This window comes from Megalops cyprinoides, chromosome 3 (genome assembly GCF_013368585.1).
Source record: "Megalops cyprinoides isolate fMegCyp1 chromosome 3, fMegCyp1.pri, whole genome shotgun sequence".
Taxonomy (NCBI): Eukaryota; Metazoa; Chordata; class Actinopteri; order Elopiformes; family Megalopidae; genus Megalops; species Megalops cyprinoides.
Window position 1 is genome coordinate 19,437,080 of NC_050585.1, and position 12,943 is coordinate 19,450,022.

General features: G+C 49.6%; 1 protein-coding gene across 1 annotated transcript in view; it reads right to left on the reverse strand.

Annotated features, from left to right (window-relative positions):
- LOC118774663 (Down syndrome cell adhesion molecule-like protein 1 homolog) overlaps positions 1-12,943 on the reverse strand; it is a 94,744-nt gene that overhangs the window by 32,890 nt on the left and 48,911 nt on the right. Inside the window, exons 4-5 of the mRNA XM_036524059.1 lie at positions 1,795-1,941; positions 967-1,245 (exon numbers count right to left, since the gene is read on the reverse strand). Of these exons, the coding sequence (XP_036379952.1) occupies positions 967-1,245; positions 1,795-1,941 (426 nt within the window). The remainder of the gene's footprint in view (positions 1-966; positions 1,246-1,794; positions 1,942-12,943) is intronic.

Sequence of the window (12,943 nt, forward strand, 5' to 3'; positions counted from 1 at the left end):
ACTGAGGGCATATGCCCCAATATCTCAACATCTATTTTCAGGTATGCAGTTATTTTTCCTCCTCCTTCTCTCTCTCTCTCTCTCTTTCTCTTTCTCCCTCTCTCTCCTGTCCCTCCATCTCTCTCTCAGTGACACAGAGCGGGACTGGCGTCCACATAAAGTGCGCCATCCCGCCGCGTCGCTGTGGCGACTGGTCTCGGGGCTCTGATCTGACCAGACGTTTCAGATTAGCGTCTCTCGAGCTGGGACGCGGGGCGGCGTGCGCTGAGGTGACAGGGGGGGCCCCCGCTGGTGCCAGGGTCGCTTAGACGCCATGCGAAGCCTGAGTGACACCTCTCTGCTTTCTCTCCTCTCCCATCTCTCACAGTGTCCCTCTCCCCTCATCTCACACTCCATCTGACAGACAACGGCGACGAGCTCATAGCAGGGAAACGCACCAGGCAGCCAAACAATATGCTGCAAAAAAACCACCTGGCTGAGCTTCAAAAATTCTGCTATTTATAGACAGAATAAATAAATACCATATGACTTTATGAAGGAAATACAGGGGATGCATCCATATGTAAGGTCTGGAAACCAAATGTTAGATCCTGCAACAAATAAATGGCTTCCCTGTGGGACCAGGATCACACACACACAGTGTTTTGGTTCATTAACCATTGAACCATTGAACCGTGTTTTGGTGCATCACCAGTGACTCCTCTCCACTCCATATGTGTGCGTATTCTTCTTTACCTTCCCTCCACTCTCTACCAATTCATCACTCACTCTCCTTCCTCCCTCTCCCCTCTCCAAACATCCATTCCTCCCCTTTTACCTGCTTCTCTTCCTCATCCCTCTCTCCCCCACTTAACTTCCATATTCTCCTCTATCCCCCTTTCACCCTTCTCCCCCCATCCATCTGTCAGTCTCACCTCCCTCCTCTCACCTTTTCCGCTCCCCCTTTTTTACGCTCCCCCTCCTCACCGATGACGTTGAGGTGGCCGGTCACCTCCTTGGAGCCGAAGCTGTTGGTAACCTCGCAGATGTAGTTGCCACTGTCCTCGAGCCGCAGGTCGCTGACGGTCAGGCCGGTCAGGCGCCGTGTCCAGCGGGAGTCGGTGGGCAGCGGCCGGCCGTCCTTCAGCCAGCGGATGGTGGGGTTGGGGTACCCCGAGGCGATGCAGGGCAGCTCCACGCTGCGCCCCGCCTGCACCTCCCCCGACTGGAAGCTGTCCAGGATGGAGGGGACAGTCTCCGTCGGGTCTGTGGGGGGGTCACAACATGCCCATTTGATGAAGGCAGAAGCACAGAATCTCACCCTTACACATATATCCACAGGTTTACCTAAGAATACAGGAGCACAGCAAGTTTAATGGCAAGAACAGGTCATTCAGCCAAAGTAGGCTCATCATTCGGTCTACAGGCACAGTGCTATGCCAAGCCTGGTCTTGAGCACTCTATGGACTTTGCACCCACTACAAATTCTCATAACTTCTTCTATGCATTTGTATGCACTTCTACGCAATTCTGCCAAACTGAGAGCTGGATACCGTTCATTTTGCCAGAGGTGGTTCAGCCACATTTAAGCCAGCTCTGCCAAACCGAGAGGCATCCAGCTCCTTCAACAAGATGGAGGACGATCTACTTGACCCAAATGAAGAAAACTAGCAGCTTGTTCGTTCATCTTGTGATCCTTACCAAAGTATTTCATATAATTGTATGATTAACCAGATATAGTACTTTCATACAGCTTGAAAGCAAAAATGTTAGCTGGAAGTAAGCTATGAATGGACACCATGCACACACACTCACCCATGACAGAGAGCCTGGCCCCATTGCTCTGCCTGGTCTCTCCGCTGTACTTGTGCTTGGTGATGCAGCGGTAGGTGGAGAGGGCGTCCTCCTTCTGCACGTCCGATATGTACAGAGCACCGTAGGACGTCAGGAAGAACCTGTTACCTGCACAGAGACAGAGAGGCCTTCAGTCCACAAGCAATCACCTGGATGCCCCCCCCCCCCCCCCCCCCCACCAGGAACTCAGAAGTATACCACTGGCCAGCTGCCGTGAGTGACAGCAGTATGTACTGCAGCAAATGAGACAGGCAACCATCAGCAGTCCTCACATACTTGGAGATATTAAAGCTATCAGCTCAACGTAAAGCATTAGAGCTGCAGGAGATTGATATGACAGAAACAAAATGGGGTACAACACACACCCACACACCCACACACACACACACACAGAGCAGGGCGGAGGTCTCCTGCCTGTATGAGAAGATGAATGGACGAGTGAGTGGTGAGGGGGTAAGTGTTAATATTTAACGGGACTCTTATTGTAACAATACATTACTGTCATGTTCATCTCACCTCACTGAGTGCCAGGGCAAACACTGATTTATCTGCTGGCCCATGAAGTCTCCTCTCTGCCTTGTATGTGTGTGTATGTGTGTATATATGTGTGTATATGTGTGTGTGTGTATGTGTGTATATATGTGTGTATATGTGTGTGTGTGTATGTGTGTGCGCGCGCACATAGTTCTCTACATATTCTATTCTACACATATCCAAGGCCACCTTTTTATCTGAGATCATTTATTTCTTTACCAGATGAACTTATTCAAATACACACACAAAAACATAAAAATCTGCTTCACAGCTATCAGTAAAAATGTCCTGTTAAACTGAACAGAGTGGATTGGTGCTATAATCAGTTACAAGAAGAACTTGTGAAGTGCTGAAAACACTGTGCTGGGGACAATGGCAGCGCTTGCAGAAGCGTATCGGTGTGTGAGAGCAGTCAGTCTTGCAGCATTTTCTTTCAAGCCATCCTTGCTTTGTAATGCAGGGGAGGGCAGGACTAAGGCAGGTTTTATTTGTGATACGAGACGCATGGACAGCTGATAGAACACTGCCCCCCCATGCATAAACACACACAGCAACACACACACACGTGCACACACACAGGAAGACACACACGTGCACACACACAGGAACATATACACACATACACACGCGCATGTGCACGCTCCCAGTTATAGGTCAACATCTGCTGTTTACTAACACACAGGCCCAAACTGACTCGTGCTTTGGTGTGTGCCTGTGCAGCTCTGCCACCGTGTGTGTCGCTGTGCTTATTAGCGGGCATGTTTGCGTATGAGTGTGCGCACACATCTGCATCTCCCTCTCCCTCCTTCTGTTTCGGTCTCTGCTGGCTCGTGCACTCACGCGCTCACACGCATCGACATTCCAGCCCCATGTTGTCTATGTGTGTGCTGTACCAAAGGGTCGGACCTTTAAATTGTCCAGTACCCCTCCTGCTTCCTTCCATTCCATCTGGCACCAGCCCTCCAATTTTACCCAATCCAGTGCCCCCTGCGCTCCCTTTCACCCAATCCTGTGGCCCCTGGAACAGGGAGCATGGTGGTTAATCCTCCCTGGGTTTGTCTTTGCCCCGTCTTTCCATGCGATGATACATAATCCCAACAGTGCAGACAAATCCCCAACACCACATCACCCCTTCATGACGAACTCCGACCCAATTCATTCTGCTGACTCCTCAGCAAAGCGCCAGGACATTGGAAAGCTTGCAAGAGACTCAGTCACATGAGAACCGCATGAGAACATTGATCACCACTCTGAAAGTCAGCATGCATGTCCATCTTAACAGCAGTATCTCACACACACACACACACACACACACACACACACACACACACACACACACACACGCAGCAGAAGATGCTTCTGCTACCAGCAGGGCAGAGGGGGCCCCATTGACTGATTTCGCACCTTTATCGCACATATTTTTGCAGTGTGGTTTTCGGTCAGGAACACAACAAACATGTTTTCCAGTCATGACCTTTTGTTTGGACACAAACACTTCACTGCATGGGAAATGTGCTGAATGTTCTCCCCCTCTCTATTTCTGGCCCTATCAGCCTCTGTTCAAGAGATGAATTCCCATCATTGTGGCTATGTGAATGGCACCCACACCACTGATTCACTGACACTACAGAGTGCCTGGCCCACCCAGCCCATGGGGGTGTGCAGGGGTGTGTGTGGCATTCCTTAAATGCACAAAAGGGTTAAACTCCACAACGAACAGAGACACAGGGTAGCGGCTCACCGCAGTATCCTGATCTTCGAGAAGGTGTTACGTTCAGATCATGCTGTGTGTGCTCCTGCTGGTAACACATCTACAGCATCTCAGATTAACAGACAACGCCCCCCCCCCTCCCCACCCCTCCCAGTGCTTGTCCGTGGTTAATCTGGGTTAACTCTTTCATGACCACAACAAATTCCTCTGCAGTGAAGGGGTGTGAGAGGAGACCATATTGGGCCATCACCTTCCTCCTCCTCCACATCACTAAGATTTAGATCTAGAGCTGCCAGGCCAGGGCACAGGAAGGGGAGATCTTTCAAACCCTGGGGAAAAGGACTGAGGCCATCCTCTTGAACTCCCTCTCTTTGGTTTGTGAGTGGGAGAGGCGAGGGGTGGGGGATTGGATGGGGGGTGTGGGTGGCGTGCAGAGAGCGGGGGCCATGCAGGCAGTAATTTCAGTGGCAGGCTTCCCTTTGGCCCGGGAATTAAGTCTCACAGGATAATGTGCACTTTGCTGGTTTAACCCCCTACAACACCACAGTCACCCTGTCACAACACTCCATCCGACAGGGCAGCTACGGAACCAGGGCTGGAAGGAGAGAATTAGAGAGGAATTGGAGATGAGAGAGAGAAGAAAACAGAGGGAGAGAGAGGAAAGAGAGAAGAGGACAGAGGGAGAGAAGGGGCCCAACCAATCCCTTGCTCCATTTACATCGCCCCTCTCTCCCAGCAGCAGCACAGAAAAGTGCAGTGATTTCCCGTTCACCACAGTGACACCTCCAACACAGGGGCCTAGTGAATTAAACATTGGTAAAGCAATCTCTCTCCCTCCCTCCCTCCCGCTCGCCCTCCCTCTCTCTCTCTGTGTTGTGAAGCAGAGTGACAGATGGAGTGAAATATTAATTACTAAATCACTCTGTTCCCCCATTGCTCTGGCTGGTGAAGTCGGGCCTTTTCCTGCACCCTTTCTGGGTTATTTTCCAACCTGTTATGCCATTTCATCCCTCATTTGTCCCCTGCGCAAATCTCTCACTGCAGTCTTCCTCACTGTTCTCCGTTCAGTTCTTTCTGTTCTTTCGTTTGGTTGTTTGCAGTGGCTCTCTCTCTCTCTCTCCCACACACACACACACACACACACACACACACACACACACGTATACAGACACTCACACACACACACACACACACACACACACACACACACGCATACGCACACACACTAAAGCACCAGCAAATAAGGACCAAGGGGAAGGCGGAGATGGATGAACGAAAGGGTAAAATACACGCAGAGTGCCATTCTGCCTTCAGCTTTGTGTTGTTTGCTTCCTCAAAGTCCCAAAATGTTGCATAAGTAACTAAAAAAAATCAAAGGACAAAGTAGGTGCAGCTTAGGGTGAATAGAGGCCTCTGTGAGAGGGAGAGGCAGAGAGGGAGGTGGATGCATGGGGAGGGCCATGTGGAGAAGTCAGTGTTGACATGAAGAGGAGGGGGAGAGAGAAAGAGAGGGGTAAAAGGGAGGGAGAGAGGAGCAGCCCAAATGCAAGAGCATCTCGTGCAAACACTTGACCCTCTCCTGAAGGTTTTGACTGGGGTTCTCCCACAAACAGAGCAGCAAAGACAGGTGGGAGATAGGAAGGGTTGTGGCTGGCTTAGTGTGAGGAGGGCAGAATCCCAGAGGGCCTCCTGCCTCAAAACAAACACACACACACACACACACACACACACACACACACACACACACACACAAACACACATAAACACACACAACAGCTTGTGATCACTGTAACGGGCAGGGTTTACCCGCTTGGCCTGGGCCAGGGAGGCAGGCCGTGTGCGGCAAAGCCCAGTGCCGGCTTTGTTTGTTAAGAAACACAGAATCAAAGCGGAGGCGCAGTGCGCTTGTGGAAGACGTGGTGTCCCCAGAAACGATCAGACAGAGCTGCCAGCGAGCCAGCCGCAGAGAGGCGGGGGCGGAATCAGGCACTCTGGTGTTGAGGAGGGCCCTCCTGAACGCGAGCAGCGGGTCCTCTCCCAGCTCAGCGAAAACAGATCGGGTTAAGCGCATGGCACGCTGGAGAGGCAAACAGCCCGAAAGAAAACAGAGCTATTTACCAAAAAAACACAGCACACAGTACATCAGCAAGCGAGGAAAAACATTAACACTGGGATGGCAGAACGCGAGGGCACAGAGGAGACAAAGCACAGATAAGTGACCATGACAGAGAGGAAGAGAGTAGGATTACAGCAAACCGTAGCACAGCAAACCGTAGTGTGTGTGTGTTTGTGTGAGTGTGTGTGTGTGAGTGTGTGTGTGTGTGTGTGTGTGTGTGTGTGTGTGTGTAAGTGTGAGTGTATGTGCACACGCGTGTGTGTGTGTATATGTGAGTATATGTGTGTGTGTGTGTGCATGTGTGTGTAAGTGTGAGTGTATGTGTATGTGTGTAAGCGTGAGTGTATCTGTGCGTGTGTGTGTGTGCACGCGTGTGTCTGTGTGTGTGTATATGTGAGTATGTGTGTGTGTGTGTGTGTGTGTGTGTGTAAGTGTAAAAGTCACAGGCAGGCTTGTTTCTCGGAGCTTGCTTACAAATGACGGCATATGCCGCAATGCTAACGAGCCGCAATGCTAACGAGCTGTTCGCCAGTCCCATTCTTTATTGATGCTCTGTGTCTTCCCTCCCCCTCTCCCCCTTCTCCCTCTCGTTTTTTTTTTCCCTCTCTCGCATTCGCTGTTGCTAGGGGCTGCCCGCCATTTGCCGGGCTCTTACGTGACAGCGTTTGGGGCTCATGCGCAAAGCCCCACAACGACGTATGCAGGGAGGCACAAGGCTGGGGCACAGGCGGCACCGATGAGACACCCTGAATCTGCCACACAGTCACATGACCTTGTGACACATGGACCTTGTGATGACGACGGCTCCTTGCGCTTAGTAGAACTTTCCAAATCATTTTAGCTCCCCAGTGGGGATGGTGAAACAGAGCGGGCCATCATTCGAGTGACGCGTCAACCCCCTTCCCCCAGCCCCACCCGGGAGAAAGTTGGATAGGAGGAAAGAAGGTGACAGAGGGTGGTTGGGGGGGATAACAACAGATCAAAGAGGAGAGAGCTGTCGCTGAGAAGAGGGAAGACTTTGTGATGCGACAGGGGGTGAGAGGGAGAGGATGTGTGCACACTGTAGGATCGTCACACTTACTCAAGTATTCTCTCTCTGTTTCTCTCTCTCTCTCACACACACACACAGACACACACACACACACACACATACACAAACACACTACTGCCGTCTTTGAAGGGGCATCCCATTCATTGCGCTTATTACTGTTGTCCCTGCTCCCCACAACGAAACAGCCCTCCATGCAGGGGCCCCACCTCCAAACACCAAGGAAATGACCCTTTATGGGTGTCAGGCAACACATGACACGTTTCTGTTTGTAAACACAACAAATCAATCACACTGCTCTTGAAAGGTTGTGGGTTCAAATCCCTGACCACCCTACAGCTGGACACATCCGTGTTTTGGTCCTTGAAAATAGTAGCAGTGACCTCCAAACTCTTAAGGGGCGGAGGGCTGCCTGCAGCTGTATTAAAGTATGGGCAAGATGTTTGAATCAAATGCCATTGAAATCTTCAGGTTGTGTGGAGGTCGACATCAAACCTTACATACGTAAACCATAATCTACTGAACCATCCCCCCTTGTTTCTCTCACTCTATCTCTCTCTCTCTCTTTCTCTCTCTCTTTTCATGATGTGTAATATTTATCCTATTCTGCGGTAAGCAGGTCACAGAGGGAACCCCACCCTGTCACACACTACAAAGACCCCCCCCCCCCCCCCAACTCACTCACTCGCCTCCTCTAACTGTACCCCCCTCCACCTCCCATCATCCCCTTCTCCTCTTCGCTCCGTGCTTTATCTTCAGTATCCCTGTCATTCTCTCAACTCCCCCACTGTTTCTTTACCATTGTCATTATTTGCTCCACTTTCCTCTCCCCAAATCTCTCACTCTCTCTTCTAATTTCAAATTCCCAGTTCAGTGAGAGAACCGCATCCCTCAGTCCTATCTGTGTTTGTGCCACCCCCCCGTGTTTCCCCTCTCCCTTTATTTTCTCCCATATTCCACCCAGGTGTTGTGTGTTGGATGAAATTAATATCACCATATTGTATATCAGGCTTTTAAAGTCAATTCACTTTACTTTGAAACACAACTGGCTCAGAATATTCAACATGCTGAGACTTTTCTGTGCCTCGCTTTCACGAGCACCTATTTCCACATTAGTGATTATGCGTACTATGTGCTTTCAGAAAAAGAACACACACACATACTCACACACACACACAAACTGATCACTTTGAAATGTACACAGCATATATGAAAAACACTCAGAGTTAGGGCAAGAAATAACGAGACAACGAGAACAACAACAGAAGCCTTTCCTCCACAGAATTGTAAATGTGAAGCATTGTGCTTAATGCCAGCAACAACAAATAGCACAATAGCTTAATTCAGTGGCATCAAGGCCAGTTTCTGAAGGGCAGCTGCTAAGTCGAGGTTTGGTCCAGCCTCTGCTCTTAATGACTGAACTAGCTCTTCAGTTTCATCAGTCTGACTGAACGTATTGCCAGTTAATACATCACTGCTGAATCTTGTATTTGTCCCCTATATCCTCTCAAATATATTACTGTGGCATAAATGAGAAGGTTTAGATGCTTATATGTTTGTTTAGATGTTTACAGTTAATTAACGAATTAGACTGGTTAAATGATCAACAATTGACTGGTCAGTGAATGTCTGGGTGTCAGAATGGTCTGACTACACTGATCACATTCCTTCAGATGCCCCAGCCACATGCCACCTCTAACTCGGTGCTGGGTGCACACCTCTCAAAAAATTAAAACATTAAAGAGCAGCAATGTTACACCACATTTTGTTCTAAAGAGAATTAAACAAACAGATCCTTGTCAAACACGCTACTCAAGGAGCCAAGCGGCAATGTTTCAATGCTGTAACCTTAGTCAATCTGCATTTAGAGTACAAAGATAAAGACATCCGTTTACTGCATGTTTTGAACACCTGGTATGAATCAACACCACAGTTAATTTGTTTAACAAGCTCGTGTGAGGACATTTTTGCAGCTGATTTAGTTCTTGCAAGATAAAGGCATCTACTATCAGTAACTCCAAGCCCCGTTGATCTCTGGGGCACTGGGTCACCATGACAACACGCACTTAAATCTAGCATGTTGGGGTCACATGTGGGGGGCTGGGTGCCACTGGGTCGGCTGTGTGCGCCACAGGCAAACAGACACATGCATGGGGTGACACACGTTCGCATGCCAAGAAAAAGCTCAACCCTGAGCACATAAATGCACGTCCCTGAGCACTTGATTTAACAGAGCCACCTCTACACCACTGCCCTGGATACAGCCATGCTGAATGTGAGCGAGGGGATACAGGGAACCAGAGAAGAGGGAATATTAACCAATTCTCAGATGTAGAGTTACTGTACTAGATCAGACCCCAGATTTTACAGCATGTGAGGCAAACTCAAAATGTCCAAGTTGTTGCTGTGGATGGACATATGGATAGACAGGGGAACAGCTGCTGTGCAGTGCAGCCACCCAGACCACATCCAATAATTTTCCATCATCAGGATTCAGAATAGAATCGTTCTGTATCTATGCTGAATACCCACTCAACGCTGAATCAGAGATTCAACAAATGCTAATCACAGCAGCATAACTGCAGCCTTGTGGGACACATGAGACAGAAGCTAAACCACAGATACTCTATGATGGCAAAATACTCAGCTCGTCTGTCCTTCTCCTACGAGGTTCCAGTTGGTAACAGGAGGTTCTGGTTCTGTATTTCTACACGAACTATGAATGCTCTGCTTCAGACCACGCCCAATCACAAGCCAGGACAGTCAGCAGATCAGCTCAAAATGAATCAGAATACTTTTAATTACAACAGTGCAAGAGACAGAAGTGCACTGAGCTGTCTGGTAAATATATGGAAAGTCTGTATGCTAAACACCTTGATGTCAGTACAGGAAGCTTTAGCGGGAAGAGAAGGCATGGCAGAAAAAAGGCGGAAGAGAACAGGGGTGTGCAGGGATGGAGGGATGAAATGAGGAGGAGGAGAGGAGGATCAGGGACTAGAAAATAAGAGATTATGATGGAAGCTTGTCAGTTTAAAGAGCCCCACCATAGAAATGATGACTATTTCTGTTCCAACGTCTTTCCAAGAGAATGGTGTTCTTCCTCCCAGAATGCAATCATCCAAATTACGAACAGAACTACATCAGAGGTGCATGGTTGTAGGTTGGAGACCGTGTGCTTTATGAGAAATGTGACTCTGTCCAGCATTAATGCATCAGAAATGCTAGGTAATGGACAGATGTCAAGATGACCCAGCATGCACTGCGGACCAATCGGCTCTGAACGAACTCAGCAGTCTGTGAGGGACAGTCCTAGGGTGAATGATTTGTACTAAACAAGAGGTGACTCTGAACATGCTCTGGCTACAGGATGTTCTAGGTCATGTAGTCCTACTGAGGCCATTTTCATCATTAACCCTGCTTGTTAGTGAACTACGTTCTCCAGTGTGCTTGCTGGCGCAGTCGAGGCTGTGGCGCACACTGTGTGTTGTACTTTGCTGACCTGTACACCGTCATTATGGACCGTCTGGAGAGCACCGAGTCTGTGACCTAGATCTCCATGTCTAGGCCATAATCCAGCTAAGAGGTACCTCAATCAATTTGCAAAATTTGAGACAAAGCATGCCGACTACTTTACCGATGACAAACAGCATAGCAAATTCTAGTTTGGGTAGGGAGCACCCCTGACCTCATGGAAATTGACCATGTACCCAGACAAGCTACACTGCACGGGAGAAGCAGGCCAGCACCATGGACAGAGACACATAGCGGGAGATTGCAGGGGGAGGGGGGCTGTCTTTCAGGACCATGGACAGAGACAAATAATGGGCACTGGGGTGAGTTGTCCTTCAGTACCACGGACAGAGACAGACAGAGGGAGCTAAAGGGAGCTGTCCTGCAGGACCAGGCCCACAGCCCCAGTGCTGTCCAAAGCAACGCACCACAATGGCTCTTTGGAGAATCTCCATGGCAGCACACTCCAAACTCTGAGCTGGGCGACCATGGTGTGAATGAGAAATGAGGTTGAATTAGGAGCTGTACAAAACAGGTTCATACAGGTAGAGGTCAGTACATAAAAGCAGCTGCAGGTGGTTACTTCTGGAGCGTGAGCCCATTGCCCTACATGCACTAGAGTTCCAGTGCTACCGTAATGCAGGGCCAAAAGCAGTCAAATGAGGTCGCAAGGTGCCATGGTTACAGGGTCCAAATATGAGGGCATTAGCTGTTTAACAATGCACCTGCTTCTCATTTCGTAAGAGAGAGACGAAGTGGAAGAGAGAAAGACAGTGAGAAAGAGAGAGAAAATGCGAGAGAGAGAGAGAGAGAGAGAGGCCCAGGGGAGCTGAGGAAGGGATAAAGAGTGAGGCAAACAGAGAGAAAGAGAGAAAGACATGGAAATAGGGGCAGAGAGAGAAAGACAGAGGGGTAGGAGAAAGGGAGATAGGCTTAATGTGGCAGCCCCGCCTCTCTCGGCTGGCTCTCCAGTGTGCCAGGGCCTATTTATTTGATAATTACCACAGCGCCATTACAGCTGATTTTAAACAGGTGTCACAGCGGCCCCTAAAAGCAATTTCATTTCAAATCCCCAGCAAGGCACCACCCACCCCCACAAAGAACACACACACACACACACACACACACACAGAAACACACACACACACGCACACACACACACACACGCACACACACACACACACACACAAGAACAAGACAAAGCTCTCCCATGAACTGCATTCCTCTCTCCTCTTTATCCCCCATCACATGAATGTACATGCACATGTACAATAATACACAATAAATGAATACGAAAGGTGCTTTAATGGAGCCATTGCCTCTGAACCCAGCAGAGCCTGGATCTCTCTCTGCGTGATATCATTCCCTTGACTCACTTTTAAAAGCTGTTGTAGTCGCAGGTGTCTGACAGTCAGGTCCACACCCCATTCCTCCAACCTCCCTTCCTCATTTACAGGCTATTACCTTCCTCTACAGAATCAAAGTAGGCTTGCCTGGCACAGATGAGGCAACAGATACTGACCCCAAAACCACTGTGCTGTTGCCTCAACCTCAAACTCAAAAGATGCTGGCAAAGCAGAATGGCCACCTCAGACGTGATACTGGTGGGATCAAATTTTTTCCCCGTGAATAACCTGGTCCTCGGTTAAGTGGAGCCTCTGTCCCCAGTCGTAACGGTGTGTCTGAGGTCTTATGAAAAACTGGGCCAGAGTCAGAGGGGGTTCAGGTAATGGTCTGTCTGTCTCCACTGACCGCAACTGAACCGCTGTCTTTATGCACATGTGATGCTGCGACTCTCTCTCACTCCCAAATTCCCCTTGCCACCTCCCTGCTCCAACCTGTCTCTCCCTCTCCCCCTCCAGACCGTCTACGTTCCCTCCATCTCTTGTCATGTAGTAACCTCTTTTTCTTGCCTTCCTCACCCCCCCACTTGACCTCCTTCTTTCTCTCCCCCCCGCCCCCCCCCCCCCCCCCCACCCCTCCGATGGGGCTCGCTGGCCTAGCGCAGAGTTGCTGGAGAGAGCTGGCTGAGCGCAGGGCTAATGCGCTCATTAAAAAGGCATGCTTCACAGTCAAACGACAGCCACTTCCCTCTTCCTCCCTCCTGTCTCTCGCTCCCCTCCTCCTCCGCCCATCCTTCACTCATCCGCCACGCAAATCAAAACAAACACACACGCTGGAGCTCACCCAC